Source organism: Podarcis filfolensis, assembly GCF_964270895.1.
Source record: "Podarcis filfolensis genome assembly, chromosome: 2".
NCBI lineage: Eukaryota > Metazoa > Chordata > Lepidosauria > Squamata > Lacertidae > Podarcis > Podarcis filfolensis.
Genome location: NC_139605.1, coordinates 56,113,838 through 56,130,280, shown reverse-complemented (window position 1 = coordinate 56,130,280; position 16,443 = coordinate 56,113,838). Strand labels below are relative to the sequence as shown.

The 16,443-nt window shown below is 42.2% G+C and overlaps 1 protein-coding gene across 35 annotated transcripts in view; it reads left to right on the top strand.

The window, feature by feature from the left end:
* Window positions 1–16,443, top strand: part of NSD1 (nuclear receptor binding SET domain protein 1) — a 65,731-nt gene that overhangs the window by 34,376 nt on the left and 14,912 nt on the right. For 30 of the 35 annotated variants that reach the window (XM_083603717.1, XM_083603711.1, XM_083603700.1 and 27 more), the window contains 12 exons: window positions 2,129–2,250; window positions 3,732–4,017; window positions 5,078–5,184; window positions 7,785–7,860; window positions 9,085–9,203; window positions 10,992–11,135; window positions 12,197–12,320; window positions 12,586–12,786; window positions 12,978–13,157; window positions 14,230–14,386; window positions 14,980–15,185; window positions 16,309–16,421. In XM_083603717.1, coding sequence (XP_083459843.1) covers window positions 2,129–2,250; window positions 3,732–4,017; window positions 5,078–5,184; window positions 7,785–7,860; window positions 9,085–9,203; window positions 10,992–11,135; window positions 12,197–12,320; window positions 12,586–12,786; window positions 12,978–13,157; window positions 14,230–14,386; window positions 14,980–15,185; window positions 16,309–16,421 — 1,835 coding nt within the window. The remainder of the gene's footprint in view (window positions 1–2,128; window positions 2,251–3,731; window positions 4,018–5,077; window positions 5,185–7,784; window positions 7,861–9,084; window positions 9,204–10,991; window positions 11,136–12,196; window positions 12,321–12,585; window positions 12,787–12,977; window positions 13,158–14,229; window positions 14,387–14,979; window positions 15,186–16,308; window positions 16,422–16,443) is intronic. The other 5 variants (XM_083603721.1, XM_083603715.1, XM_083603723.1 and 2 more) reach the window with 1 other exon arrangement.

The following is a 16,443-nucleotide window of genomic DNA, read 5'->3' as shown; positions in this document are numbered from 1 at the left end:
AGAGACAGAAGGCAGTTTGGAAGAAGCAGCAGAGGCATTTTAGCCCATACATCTTTCCTTCTACAGAGGGGAGAGTACTGCTATTGTAAGGGATCAAGAGAACCAGACACCATTCTGTTGCTTATGGACTACCAGTTGCCCAGCTCAGAGATGTTTAGTCTTCGTTTACAACAGAGTAATCAAAGCTTAAAATGAGAACTTTGCACAATGCTATTCAGTTAAAAAAGGAAAAAGTGGAAAGTCAACAGGTGTAGCAGACAAATTTGTTAGAATGAATGCATAAACCTCAATCTGCAAATATTTCAGGCACTTTACAGTTTGCCTCTATAAAAATTAGTTACCCTTATGGAAGTTGGAGCTAAAGTTAGCTCTTTTATTACCCCCTGCTTAAACTGTAGCTGGGTTCAGATTCATTCTTATAAATTTGTCTGTCCCTGCAGGATTCCTATTTTCCCCCAGTGCTGCTTTAATCCTACCCAGTGTCTATGGCTAAGCAGGGAACTCTGCTTTTCTGAGTTCCACTTATAAGCACTAGCTGCAGTGCTTCACTGTGAAGATGATATATATATCAGATTAGACATAGAGTCTTCTTTGGTGATCACTCGTGGCAGAGTAAGATTGTCTTTGATAAACACTGTTTTAACAATGAGTCCATAAGTGACTGTGGAGGCCAATTCTGGATCCACACGTCCTTCCACAGTGGGGACATAGGTTTCCTGTGGGAGTTGATCATGGTGTAAATTTGCCAAGCATTCCTTCCTCTTAGCACGTTTCTCCCTTGCATCTTGAGTTTGAGTGTCTTTGAAGACATAGAGTATAATACTGTGTTCCACATACTGATTTGGATCCAGCGTTCTCATGAGCAGAACTCCATTCATGGAATGCTACTGCTAGAGGAGGAGCCCATTTTTTCCAGTTCCACCTTCCTTCCTCAACCCCCTGAAAAGCTGAACCTCTGGGACAGTATGGGGACTGCAAGGGGAAGGGGAAATCAGGAAATATCATTTACCCAACTTCTTCCAGTGAGCCTTTGCAGGATCTCAGTAGTCCCTCCACAAATGGAAAAGCTTATCTATTAATGGAAAGGGCACACTGGATTCAACATGTTGTAGAAATAATAATAATAGAAATGTACGTTGTAAATACTGTAATTCACATTTCCTGAACAGGAAAAGGGACTTCTAAGTTTCTTCTCTGGATATGTAGCCACTCTTGTTTCAGGACCAGCTTTATTTCAGAACTGCTTTCATACTGTGTTAGGAGGAGCCACCTGTTTTGCTTGTTCTCAATGTTGATGTTTATTGTTTTTCAACACAGGATTTCCTTGTGGGTTTGGTTGTTTTTTAAGCAACAAGCAAAAACTTTTAAAAGAGGAGAGAGAAAAAGAGTTCCTAAGACACTTATAATGGACTCATTTGTACAATCCAGTTTGAGAGTAGGTAAAAAAAATGTCATTTTTTTAAATAAAAAAGACAAAACTCAGAGGTTTAGGAGAGTATCCTAGAAGAAAGTCATACTACAGTTTTACAGATATGACTTAATTCCTGCTTCACCCACAATATTTCAGTCCTAGCTTCTCACCCTCAAAAGGGGCAATGCAGTTTTCCCTGCTTGACTTGCACATGGCACTGCTAGGCCAGACTGGGCACAATTTACTGCACTGAGACCCAGGCAAGAATAGCCTGCTGACACTGGGGACAAGATGTTGATGGCAGTCGTTGCAGCTCACTTGCTTTCCATAATTGGGCAGGAACCGGGTCCTTTTCCTTTGTGGGGTGACGGATGTGGGGTTTGCATGGATTAGGATCACTGTGTGGATTCCTACTGAATAATGAGAGGTGGCATGGTGGTCAGGGAAGAAGCTTTGTATGAAAACCTGAAGGAAAGGGCTGCTTTTGAACTATTATGGCAGGAGAGGATTGCTTAAAAACTTAAATGGCATAGTCAAGGAGTCTCAAGCATCTGAGCTACACACCTCAGATTCATGTGATCATCACTTTGTTGAGGGCACTGGAAAATGGCACAGGAGCTTCTCAGACCCTGGCCATAAGGAAGGGTTCTATCCCAGCCCTTCTCATCTTCTCAGAAGACTAATCCTGAGGCTCTTTCTCCTTTTTTATCTTCTCAGTAGCTCATTCAGAGAAGAAACGCCTTAGGAAGCCAAGTAAGCGGCTTCTGGAATATGCAGAAGAATATGATCACATATTTGCACCTAAGAAAAAGAAAAGGAGCCAGGAGCCATTTCGGAAGGTGGGTATGAAACAAAGAAACAGGTATAGGCACCCACGAGAAATTGGTAAACTGTCATCTAGGTAATTTTTATTTTTTAAAAATAGGGTTTTTAAAACTAGAACTGGGATCCAACATGTGTGTATGCTTTGGGGCAGGGTAGTGGAATTCCACTTCTGGCTGAGGCCTTCCATCACATGCAAATGCCACCTGAGAAGTTGCCTCAAACTTTAGGAGTAGCTTATCAGAGGGCAGGTGGGTAATCAAGGAACCCCAAAGAACTCTGGTGCTTGCTTGGAATGCTGCAGGTGACTCTAAGGAAGGGCAGAAGCTTAGTGTTAGAGACTCTTGCTTTCCATGCAGAAGGTCCCATGTTCAGTCCCTGGCATCTGAGAAGGTCCCCTGTCTGAAACCCTGGAGAGCCTCTGCCAGTCAGTGTAGACCAAATTGCGCCATACAGAGAGCAGCTTCCTGTGTTCCTTCCCAAGGATCCTAGCCATTATGAGACAAGTTTTTTGAAACAAAAAGTACAGACATCTCAACAATTCCACCCCACTTCTATATACCTTCATGTTGTCTCGGAATGAGCAAAGTGATTGAAGGAAAAACAGAAGTGCCCGGCTGGACCTTGGACTATGGCTTTGGCTTTTTCTTTTCTTTGACTTTCTTTTTTGCTCCAGATGAGTTGGCTTTGAAGCACACACATCAGCCAGGATGTTGTTGCAAGTGTTGTAGTGGACCTTGGTTATCTGCCTCAAGAACATCATGCTTAAACTTTATGCTACAGATTCCTGTAGTACTTTGAATTACAAAGCATAGAATTAAAAAAGATATATATATTCCTGGTCATGACTGAAATAAGCAGGTTTTGCTTTATGATTTCAATTCATCAGTGTTTCTTACTTCAGTTGTGAGAAGGGCTATATCTTGAATAGGTTTCTTTTTAAAATGAATACTCAATAAATAAATAACTATAACGTATTTTCAACATTAGAAACATTGTATTTCATCAATTCACATACATAACTTAACTATGGGTTATACAGCTGCCAATGAAAACAGCATCTCCATAGGCTAGTTGTCCCTCACTCCCCAGTGATGTCTAGTGATTCTCACTCAGTGGCATGAAGTCATCAGACTATTCATTTTCCCAACCTTGTCAAACTGTGCCCAATGACGGTCTGTCGGGCAAACACTGCATCTGATGGCATGAGCTGGTGTTACTTGGGGGGAGGGAAACTAGACAAAGGCAAGCCATTTTCAGCAGCAGCTCCATCACTTACACTGTGTATTTTGTAAAATAAAAATTTGGTTGTGTGTGCTTGTGTAAAATGATTTCCTAGCACAGCCAAAGATGACCAGTTTTCTTCTCCTTGTTTTTCACCTGCTGCAGAAATGTAGCCATACTTCCGAGTAGCTGTATGCTCCCCATTAGCCTTTTCTTCACGTATTGGTTGGACCAGGATCTTGAGTATTTTCTGTTTATGTCTGGCTGCTAATAGGCAAGTTCTCTAGAGAAGTCTGAAATCAAACAGGATTGCAGCACTGGCAAGCAAGCTCGTAACAAACATCTAGAAAAGAAGCCTTTGGATTCAGTTTCGTCTGCTTCTTCGTCTAAAGAGTCTCCTCCCGTTCTTGAAGCTGAGCGGTCTTTGTCAGATGAGCCCGACTCCCATGCCATGGAACCAAGATCAGAAATGCCAGTTTTGACATTGTCATCACCAAATGTTTTGGAAGGTGCTGCTGCTGCTTCTCCTTTGCAGGGAGAGAGACAGTTAATGAAGTCAGGTAAGACATGTATCATTAGCATCTTCACCAGAAATAAGCTCTAGTTACGGGAAACAAAACAGGTGTCTTGTTCCTTGGCCCTTGATTCCTGTTTCCTGATTCTAGTCTCAGTTAACTTTATACTATACTGTAGTGTACTGTACTATACTATACTTTACTGAAATCTTTGATTGTCCTTGAATCTTGCCACCACACTTGCTATCCTCTCCTGCCACACACTTTGAGAACCACACACAATATGCCATTGCTCTTTGGTCTGGACCTGAAGCTTTTGGCGCTCTCTCTTGCAAGGATGGGGGTGGGGGAATAATAAATGATACTGAAGTTTTTGTTCCTCGTGAGATCTAAATAGCAAAAAGGAGGATATTTTTTATGAAATAAATAAACTACAGGTCTTTAGACTTCCAAGCTCCTGATGTCTTAGATCTCAAAGTGGCTTATTACGCTAAAAATATACAAAGCCAAGACGAAACCTCAAAATTTTAAACCTAAAAACTTAAAAATTTTAAGCCACAAGAATTTTCAACCTCAGAAAATTAAAACGAGTTAGCTATAGTTGGGGCTTGCTGGGTTCTACCCAGTATTCCAGGTGTGGTCTGACCAAGACAGAATAGAGTGGTACTATTACTTCCCTTGACCTGGACACTATACTTCTCTTGATGTAGCCTATAATAGCATTAGGGATTTATTTGCTGCTGCATCACACTGTTGACTCGTGTAAAGCTTGTAATCCACCAAGACCCCTAGATTCTTTTCACATGTACTTCTAGTAAGCCAGGTGTCCCCCATCCTATATTTGTGTATCTGGTTCTTCTTGCAAAACCTTACATTTGTCCCTACTGAAAATCATTTTGTTAGCTTGCGAACAGTTCTCTGATCTATTAAGGTAATTTTGAATTCTGATTCTGTCTTCTGTGGCATTAGCTACCCCTCCCAATTTTGTTATTTCTTGGTTTGGGGCAGATGAGGTACAACAAACAGTACTGGTGTTATACGGATTCTTACTTGGTGCTGATAAAACTAGTTGGTTTCTAGTGAGGAAAATTCATTTTTATTTTAGGGAGTTTTGAGAGTAAGCGCCAGAGGAAACCAACAAAAAAGCTGTTGGAATCCAATGATTTGGATACTGCATTCATACCAAAGAGAGAGTGGACTTCCATAAAGAAGGTAAGGTCCTTCCTTCTGCTTCAAATGTTACCAAAGATCTGCTATGCTCCTGAACGTAAAATTATTTCATCTGCACAGAGTTTTGATCGGCTTTCATTTGGTTAAGGGTACCTAATAGAAGCACTCAGTAAAAAATAATACAGTGGTACCTCGAGTTAAGTACTTAATTCGTTCCGGAGTTCCGTTCTTAACCTGAAACTGTTCTTAACCTGAAGCACCACTTTAGCTAATGGGGCTTCCCGCTGCCTCCACGCCACCAGAGCACGATTTCTGTTCTCATCCTGAAGCAAAGTTCTTAAAAGGTAAAGGTACCCCTGCCCGTACGGGCCAGTCGTGTCCGACTCTAGGGTTGTGCGCCCATCTCACTTAAGAGGGTGGGGGCCAGCGCTGTCCGGAGACACTTCCAGGTCACGTGGCCAGCGTGACTAAGCTGCTCTGGCGAGCCAGCACCAGCACAGCACACGGAAACGCCGTTTACCTTCCCGCTATAAAGCGGTACCTATTTATCTACTTGCACTTAGGGGTGCTTTCGAACTGCTAGGTGGGCAGGAGCTGGGACCGAAAGACGGGAGCTCACCCCGCCGCGGGGATTCGAACCGCCGACCATGCGATCGGCAAGCCCTAGGCGCTGAGGTTTTACCCGCAGCGCCACCCGCGTCCCTATTTCTGGGTTAATATTTCTGGGTTAGCGGAGTCTGTAACCTGAAGCGTATGCAACCTGAAGCGTATGTAACCCGAGGTACCACTGTAGTGATAATCAGAGCTCAGCCTATAAAGTTCTTGTTGCACTTTCTTTTCAAAAAGGTGTCATTGTCCAAACTGAGCGAACATTAGGCCCGTAAGCCTTTGAATCTATGGCTCTTTTACAATGACCAGAGTCATGCTGTCAAACATATTCACATATCTCATTATTTTCAGTTGGGAGTCTGTAGGAGTTCTTTTCACTAGAGAGTGCACTCTTTTAACAAACTGATAGTGGATTGGCTGGCTGTGAAGAGAAGAAAGCCTCTGATGTACAAAATATCTCTCGGTGTGAGCACGCATGTGTTTTAAAGTAACGTAAGCACCGGCTGGAACTCCAAACCAGGACTCCTCTCTAAAGACTTTTCCTGTGCTAGAGATCAGGCCATTTCTATAGGAAATTATGGTTATGGTCCCCTTTGCTAAAATGTATCCAAACAGAGTCCTTAGAAGATTTTTTTCATTTTCATTTTTTCCATACCTTGGAAGTCAAACAGAATTCATTCCGGAAGTCCGTTCGACTTCCAAAACATTCAAAAACCAAACCACAGCTTTTGATTGGCTGTAGGAAGCTCTTGCAGCCAATCAGAAGCCCCATTGGATGTTCGCATTCCCCCCCAAAAATTTGCAAACCGGAACAATCAGTCCTGGGTTGGCGGCATTGCTAATTCAGGACTCAATTTCAGTTTGTTCTGTAACACCTATTGTGATAGGGACAACCATCGAATGTTTATTCTACATTTTATGAAAAATGAATTCAACTTGCTTTTCTTTTTGAAAAACTGTTAAAGCAACCACATCCAATATGAAAATGCAATAATCATTTGTTTATGTACTGAAGCATTTATGTCCTATCTTTCTGTCAGGGCAGCTCACAATAACAAAAGTTAATCCATCTGTTGATAAAAATTAAACAGTAACAATTAAACAATAAAACCAGCCACAGACACACAAAAGAAGAATTTTGCAGCAGAGCAGACATTAAGAGTAAAACCCGTTTGTTAAAGCAAAAAGCCAAATTTTGACTGCAAAAAATCACAGAATTGTTGATTTGGAAGAAACTCTAACAGTTGACTAGTCCAAACCCCTGCAACACAGGAATCATGGCTAAAGAATCCCTGACAGATGGCCATTCAACCTTTGTTTTAAAATCCTCCAATGCTTGTCTTCATGCAAGAAGCAAAGAATGATGTACCCAGCAATCTGTGGGGCCTCAGGTGTTGAGAAAAACTCCTGAAAAGGCTGATACTAAAGTAGGTGGTCCTTGGTATATTCCGGTTCCAAACCATTTAGTTAAATCTATTTTTGGGAACTGCCCTGAGATCTACGGATGAAGGGTAGTAGACAAAACTAAATAAATCTAAATAAATAAATAATAAAGTGAAGCCACAGGCACTTTATTTTCTTTTGCTGCTGCCTTCATGATAATTCATTAAATATACGATTATATTGCTGTAAGCTGCCTTGTGAATTGTAAAAATGAAAAGGAAGGGTCTAAATATTTTGAACTGTGAAGACGGTATAATATGCTGCACTTAGTGGAGGCCCCTCTAGATTTGTTAGTCTCTTACTGCTTTTGTGAAAGGTACAATTTTTCTTCTGCTTCAGCTGTGCAGAAAGATTCTTCAACAATTACAGCCAAGTAAATATGATTCTTCCTACTTCTTGCCACCCAGGGGTTCAGAAACTGGGCAATCGCCTCCCCATCCTTCTGATTATGGAAATTTGTGATGCTTCTTCTTGTTGTTGTTTGTCAATATGTTGAAGGTAGAATTGCCATTGAGATGTGGCCAGGGAAACACATCTCGTTGTAGGCGTGCGAATTTGCTTGGTAAATTGTCCCTGTTGCTTGTTCGCAGTGTTCTGAGGCTGGTCCTTTGGATACTGAAATGTCTGAGTTGTACTCCACATCTCAGCTTCTGGACGCTGGTGAAGGTAGGTGGTGCTCCTGTTCTGTAGCATGAAGCTGGCAGTTTCCTGTGAGTGAACATTAATAATAAGCTAAGCAAGATTCTTCCATCAGGTTACATAATCATCAGCCCACTGCAGTGTAAGCAGATATTTCCACATAGAGACCAAGTCATAAATGAACTGGGTCCAGATCAAAAAGAAGGAATTGCATCTTTGTCTAATAATAATAATAATAATAATAATAATAATAATAATAATAATAATAATATATTTATACCCTGCCCGTCTGGCTGGGTTTCCCCAGCCACTCTGGGCGGCTTCCAACCAAATATTAAAAGCAATACAGCATCAAACATTAAAAACTTCCCTAAACAGGGCCACCTTCAGTTGTCTTTTAAAAGTAAAATAGTTGCTTATTGCCTTGACATCTTTTGGGAGGGCATTCCACAGGGCAGGCACCACTGCCAAGAAGGCGCTCTGCCTGGTTCCCTGTAACCTCACTTCTTGCAGTGAGGGAACTGCCAGAAGGTCCTCGGAACTGGACCTCAGTGTCCGGGCTGGACGATGGGGGTGGAGACACTCCTTCAGGTATACAGGACCGATACCGTTTAGGGCTTTATTAGTCAGAGTCAGTTTAAAAATGAAAACATACTAGAATTTGTGGCAGCAGTGAGTGTAGTGATGGACTCAGGAGCACTCCAAAGATGAAAAAGGTGTGTGGGGTGGATCTGGCCAGAAATCTGTTCAGACAACAGCAGAGTGATAAGAAACAACGTGAGACTCAAAGGTGTCCTCCGGCTTGCCTTTCTGAATTTTCAGTGCTCACCAACCACATTTTTCTTCATGATCATGAGGATGAAAAACTAGCTGTTAACCAAGGTGGCTTCTTAGACGCCAGTAACTCTGCTGTATGGTGTTCAAAGGGATACCTGGAACCACCCTGTTTATCAACTCGCTGGTACTTGCTTCCAACTTGTGGCATTTGGGTAATATGGAACAAGGGTGACTTTGTCTTATTTTTGTGAAAATATACTCAACAACACAATATGAATTTTCATTCTAAACTGTGTAGTCCTCAGAGGTTTGCAGACATTTATCTGGAATTGAATTACGGGTTAAGAATGGGTATGGTGTGTCCAACTCATCAGTGCTGGATTTTGGGGTTTAAAATTTGAGGGCCATAGTTGTCAGAATTACCTTAGGGTGCAGTTATTTGCTTACAGTCTTGAAACATCTTCCTAGCTGCAGCTCCTGAAAAGGTTCCAGGCAAACAGAGAAGGCGAAAGCGGCAACGACGTACTTTTGCCTCAGCGCCATACAAGAAGGAAAAGGGTGAAGATGTACTGGGAGAAAATGCAAACTCTGAGGTACTTCTGGGCTTTGGATTCTGTAAAAGGATACATGTATGACGTCTTTTTGAAGTAGCATATTTTAAAAAATGCATAAAACTATTGACTGTTGCAAAAGAAGGTATAAAAGACTTAGCAGCAAACAAAGGCCGGACTGTACAAGAGTATTGTGTATAAACTAGTAGCTCATGTTTTAAAGATTTGCGTTAACCTAAGTATTCATACACACATACATTTCTGTGCCGCTAAACCAAGAAAAATGTATTCATTTTGAATTATACATACAAACAACAATTACAGGAACTTGTTCTCACAATGTGTATAAGGCCTGGAAAAATTCGCCGCAGCTACAAGCTGAATGTCACACCAACTGCCCTGAAACCCTTCAAAAAAACCTCCCCTATTCAGAGAGTGGTGTATATAAAATCAAAAGTAAAAACATAAAAGGGCAAAGTTCAGAAGCACATAAAACCAGGTTTTAGGGGTATTGTTGTGATACTTACATGGTTGGGAGTCCATTTTAGATTACAGTATACTGAAATTCACTGGACAGTTGGCTTTAACATTTGAAACAGTATATTCTAAAGCATGTTTCTGTCATAGGCTTCCAATTTTACAATACTATATTTCCATTCACATACAGGATGTGGAAATGAAAGCTGCACGTTTTGTATTTCACATACTGTGTTCTTTCCACAAGACCTAGTATGAAATTGCTTTTCTGCTCTGTGACACTTTCATGGAATAGAAATATATGTTCTTTTTCTCTGAAACCAGTATACTACAGTCTTCTTGAACATCCACCAGTTGTTTGAAAGTATACGCCCACAACTTTTTCTTGGTTTAGCAATGACAGGAGGGTTTCTGTACATTAGGGTTTTATATATTTATTTAGTGGTTACGTTTATAACCCATCCTTTTCTCACAGTGACCAACGTGTTCATATGAGTGGAAGAGTTGCACCTGCTTCTCTTAACACAGTCATTTGCAATTGTCCATTTGCATCTCATTATATAGTCTACACTGTTTGCTGAAGACACACTTCTGTACCCTGCCCTTTGACAGCTGAACATTTGTGTGATATTTGTGAGACCACCCCTATTATTCTTTGGTTTGTTTTGAGTTGCTTTATTTGATTTTGATATTGTATGATTTTATGCTTGCAACCCGTCATGGGATCTTGTGAAGGGGGGGGGTATGAAATCTAATAAATCAATAGCATTGTGTGTCAGATACTGAGGTTGCGCCCTGGAGACAGTGTGGTGTAGTGGTTACCGTGTTGGAGCAAGACCTGGGAGACGGGGGTTCTAGTCCCCACCCATGAAGCTCACTGGGTGACTTTGGGCAAGTCGCTGTCTCTCAAATCTACCCAACCTCTCAGGGTTGTTGTGAGGATAAAATGGAGATGGGGAAAACCATGTATGCCACCTCCTGAGCAACTTGGAGGAAATATGTATATAAATGTAATGGATAAATAATGGTTGTGGAGATTCCCAGCATAGGTGTTTAGGAAGTATACTGCCACAGGGCAGCAAAATAGTCATAGTCATGTGTTTTGTTAAAGTTCAGAATGTTTCTTTCCCTCAGTGAAACCTTAAAAGTGGAGAAGTGTGAGGAGAGTTAGCGCCACAGCATGAGGCATCTTCTGCAGGCAGAGTGATTAGGGCTAGAGGCGTTGCATGCAGCTCAGCAAGCAGGTTGGCAGAACACCCCTATGTATTGTACCCAAACTATAAGAGCAGCCCAGAGGAGGGGGTAAATGAAAGAGAGAATCTGACTGATCACAGTCTTTCCTTTTTTCAAAAGGGAGATAGGACTAATCATGGAACAGCTGGAAGTCCCAAGGAGACTATTGAGGAAGGGTCTGAAAATGACCATGGAGTGCCTTCATCCAAACGGATGCAGGGGGAGCGAGGAGGAGGAGCTGCTCTCAAGGAGAACGTGTGTCAGGTAAAAGTCTGAAGTGCTTTGCTTGAATGCTGGTAATTGTGAAAATGACTTGAAGCAGCCAGACTACTTGGGGACAGGCCATGTTAGTAGGAACCAGATCTTTGCAGAGCTTGCATCCAATGCTTTTTTAAATTCTTGAGGTTTTTGTTTTTTTAATTTTGACATGAGGGCTTTCTGTCTACAATCCTTGTTTTGTGTGCAGTCCCAGAACCATTTTGGGTAGACAGGAAGTGTGGGGGGTACAGGATTGCAAAAGTGTGTTTAACGTGTGCCTTGTAAGGAGCTTCTGAAGTAGTGTAAATCACTCGAAGTTCTAATGTTTGAGCCAAACAATTGGACCACAGCGGCTGTTGCTGAAAAGTACTTCTGAAAATGTGTTAGGTGTGGTTTAGTAGGTATTCATAAGCTAGGATTCCCTACTCCCACTGTTAAGTTGTGGGTGAACATATCAGACGACATATTTTATTATATAGATTTTATTGCATTAGCCGTGTGGCCATAGCATGACATACACAGAAATAACAGCATAACATAAAATGGGGGTGGGGAGGCAAAGGCAGACATCGTCCTGGGCAAATACCCAAAGGGGGGGGGGAGGAGATAACAGAAACAACAGGGGATTTAAAACATCAAATGACCGATAGTTCAAGAATAAAAGGACAAAAAACTGCTGAGGCTGGAGGAGGATCATTAAAGGGGTCCTTCAGCTCCTCAGATCCGTCCTAGCTCCATTGTCCTTGCACTACAAAGCCACCTGGAACTTCATCCGATTGTGCAGAGTATCAGACGACATAGCGATTCTTCAAACAGCTCTTGTTTATTCACAGGCCAGAACAGAACTGAACTGAAGGGTTCAGTCAGCCTGCTTATATAGAACTTCAGTACAACATAACTGTAACAATTTTCTAAAACTATCCAATCACTGAACGTCACTTTCGATCCCTTATTTGCATAACTATCTACAATATCCCCCTGCTGGCCCAGGGTGAGAACTTCAGTACATAACACCCACCTCTTTAATTTCAGTCCTTGACCACACATTGTTTATAATTCCTTTGCAGATCTGTGAAAAGCCAGGTGAATTGTTGCTCTGTGAAGCCCAGTGCTGTGGAGCTTTCCACCTGCAGTGCCTCGGGCTCTCAGAAATGCCGAAGGGCAAGTTTATCTGCACTGAGTGTTCCACAGGTACGAAACTGTACTCGCTGATGGTGTGGCGAGCTCTCGGGTTGCTTTCAAATGTTGGAGCTTGTTGAAAACAAATGGCTTTGCAGCATGGAGCAGAACGGCTCTACTGTCTACCAGGCTGGAGCAATCCTGATCTTGTATGTTGTTGCCTCCAGCCGTGGTGTCTGCTTGTAACTTTTTTTTTTTTGCTCTGCTGCTGTTCAGGACTCTTGCACCTTCTGTTCTTTGATTGTGTTTCTTCTACTTTGCTGCCCTCTCCTATTAGGAGTCCACACGTGTTTTGTATGCAAGAACAGTGGAGAAAACGTCAAGCGGTGCTTGCTTCCCTTGTGTGGGAAGTACTATCATGAAGAGTGCATACAGAAGTACCCTCCCACAGTCATGCAGAACAAGGGCTTTCGCTGCTCACTGCACATCTGCATGACTTGCCATGCAGCCAACCCAGCAAATGTCTCCGCATCTAAAGGTACAGTAACCTTTTCTTGTGTCCAGAATGGAAGTGCATTTCTACATTCATTTTAATTCATTGGTGTTTCCCCCCCTGTTCTTGGATATTTTAAAGGTGGGGTTGCTGTCTAAAACTTCAGTCTTAATAAATGATTTTTTCAGCTTTTATTATTATTAAGAAAATGTAATTCCAATATATTTCTCTGCTAGGTCGCTTGATGCGCTGTGTCCGATGTCCTGTTGCATACCACTCGAATGATTTCTGCCTCGCTGCTGGGACTGTGATCCTTGCTTCCAACAGCATGATTTGCCCAAATCATTTTAGCCCTCGAAGGGGCTGCAGAAACCATGAGCATGTAAATGTCAGCTGGTGCTTTGTTTGTTCAGAAGGTAAGGCGCTTTGTGCTGGGCCTGGTGCGTTATGAGTGTTGCCATGTTTTGAATGAGTACAAGCATAGGAGGATGTTGTTGAGGAAGTGAGGGGGCAGCCTAATCTATCAGCTCTTTACCACAAAATGATACAAATGGCCACGATGCTGTCCTTTGTGTAAGTGAAACATATTGCCGGACTGAGGTATACAGTCAGGATCATCTCTGGGGGTCCCTGCTTTGGGCCTAAGGGAGAGGGAAGCAGCCAAAAGAAGGCAATGGGCCTTCCATAGAATGCAATACAGTGGTACCTCGGGTTAAGTACTTAATTCATTCTGGAGGTCCATTCTTAACCTGAAACTGTTCTTAACCTGAGGTACCACTTTAGCTAATGGGGCCTCCCGCTGCTGCCGCACTGCCACCACGTGATTTCTGTTCTCATCCTGAGCAAGGTTCTTAACCCAAGGTACTATTTCTGGGTTAGCGGAGTCTGCAATCTGAAGTGTCTGTAACCCGAGGTACCACTGTATCTAAAGGCAGTGGTCATGTTAGTGGGATGGGCCACAGTGATAAAGCCACCAAAACAAAATGTAATATATATGTTTGCTAAGCTTGCTGACATAGCAGGCGCAGCAAATGAGACATGGAATATGGAACTTAAGCCCTTCTTCCATAGAGCTTAGGACAATATACATGGTTGACTTCCCCCTTTTCACCATCCCGCTTTCTGTGAGCGAAGATTGGCCTAACTGCCTCCTTGTCATATATAACACCTCAGAAGACGAAGTAGTGGAAAAAAGAAAATGTTGTGGCCCGCAGGTGCTTCGCTATGCAAATAGATATGATTGGGTTTAGCACTGGCATATTGTATTGGCTTTGACACAGTTGAGACCTTTACAATAAAATGGATACCTGGGGGGTGAAGTTAACTTTATTCTGGAGACCAGCACGACCCTCTTTTGACCCATTTTCCATTTAAAGAACTGAAGTGGGATTTGAGGTCAGGATAGGATGAACTCCCCTTTTAATGTGATGCTGTGCATAGGTGTTCCTGTGGTTCTGTCCCTGACATACCTGCCTTTCTTTCTCACAGGTGGAAGCCTTCTGTGCTGTGAATCCTGCCCTGCCGCATTCCACAGGGAGTGTCTGAACATTGACATGCCAGAGGGGAGCTGGTACTGTAACGACTGCAAAGCTGGCAAGAAGCCACACTACAAGGAGGTGGTCTGGGTTAAAGTGGGACGTTACAGGTGAGAGTGAATGAAGGCAAATTCTGTTATATTTAAAAGATTTCAGTTGTCTCTTGTGAAAGCTTGTTGCTACTGCTCATTTTTGCTTTGCTAATGTTATTAATACTGTACAGTGGTACCTCGGGTTAAGAACTTAATTTGTTCTGGAGGTCTGTTCTTAACCTGAAACTGTTCTTAACCTGAGGTACCACTTTAGCTAATGGGGCCTCCCCCTGACACCGTGTGATTTCTGTTCTCATCCTGAACCTGAGGTACTATTTCTGGGTTAGCGGAATCTGTAACCTGAAGGGTCTGTAACCTGAAGTGTCTGTAACCCAAGGTACTACTGTATTCACAATGTCAAGAGGGGACCTCCCCTCAGCTTTATGTGTATTCTTACCAGCATGGCTGTTGCTGCCCTTACAGTTGTTTCCACAATGTTAATAGAATACGTAAAGTCTTCTACTAATGTGGGTTCCTGTTATGCCATGGTTAGGTTAGCAAACACACACACACACACACGATGCATCTCCAAAGGAGTGGATCTAGGAAACAGACATTCCAGAAATTTATCCATGGGTTCATCTGTTTTTCTTGCCTTTGTTCATTTCCAGGTGGTGGCCAGCTGAGATTTGCCACCCTAGGACCATCCCTGTCAACATCCAGAAAATGAAGCATGTCATCGGTGAATTTCCTGTGCTTTTTTTTGGATCAAATGATTACCTTTGGACCCACCAAGCTCGAGTATTTCCCTATATGGAAGGAGATGTGAGCAGCAAGGACAAGATGGCAAAGGGAGTTGACGGCATTTACAAGAAGGGTAACCCATTTTCTTTTACTCTAATGTAACCATGAAAGTTAGCAATGAATCCCATCTTTTTCTTTGTTCTCAGGGAAATAAGATGCTGCTTTAGGAAAAAAAGAATAGATTCTGGCATCATTATACTTCAGAAATAGCCCTGGCCAGAATTATAGATTGAGCAACTTTGGTTTGTCATGATGTCTGAACTGATGAGCAATGGTTTGTGAGTGGTTGGCACACCAGAATTGGAAGCTGTGGTTTGAAATAGGTTTGCAAACCATAGTTTCTGCTAAGCAAACTAACTATAGTTAGCAGAATCTGTAACCTATTTCTGGGTTAGCGGAATCTGTAACCTGTAACCTATTGCTTTGCCTCCAACGGCCACTGGGCCTAGACACAGAAGCACTAAGCAGACAAGTAGTTCTAAACTATACTTTGTCCATCCAGAACCTCAAACTGTGGGTGCATTTGCATGCCATGGTAAACAATGGTTAATTCTTTACCATGAGTGTGCAGCTTGCTCCCCATTTCCCCCCTTCTGCTGGTGAGCAGGAGCAACAAACCACAACTCTTGGTGTACATGGTTGAAACATAACACTAAATCAGGGATTATAGTTTGTTGTTCCACTTGCTACTGGATGGAATAAAGTGGGAGTGATTTCCATATTCCTGGTGAACTATTAACTGTGGTTTACTGTGACATACAAATTCAGCTAAAGTGTGTTGAGAGGTCGGAACTGAGTCTCTTTTGTTGTTGTTTTTAATCTTTCCTGAAGTGACATTTCTTGATGTAAGAACTCAGCATGGAGTAGATGGGGATTGGTGTCTATATAGCTTTAAGATGTAGGGATAAAACAAATTATTTCAAAAAGCTTGAGTTACACAAAACAATGTCTTTACTTTTTGCAATCCTGAAACAAAGGCATGCTAAAGTTTTCTGGCTACTGCCTGGGAGTATGGAAATCTCAGTACTGTTCTCAGTTTTGCTACAGACTGTGACTCCTAGAGAATCCTCTTTGTGGCTGCTGTCTCCTGTCCCGTCTGTTACTGGTGCCTCACTTCAGCATATTTTCATGTAAGTGCATATATAAAAGTGGCTGAATGTCTGTTCATATATAATGAGGAAGTTTTCTTAATTTAGCTCTGCAGGAAGCTGCTGTGAGGTTTGAAGAGCTGAAAACGCAGAAGGAACTGAGGCAGCTACAGGAAGACAAAAAGAATGATAAGAAGCCCCCTCCTTACAAACATATCAAGGTGAGGATGCAGGACATGATAG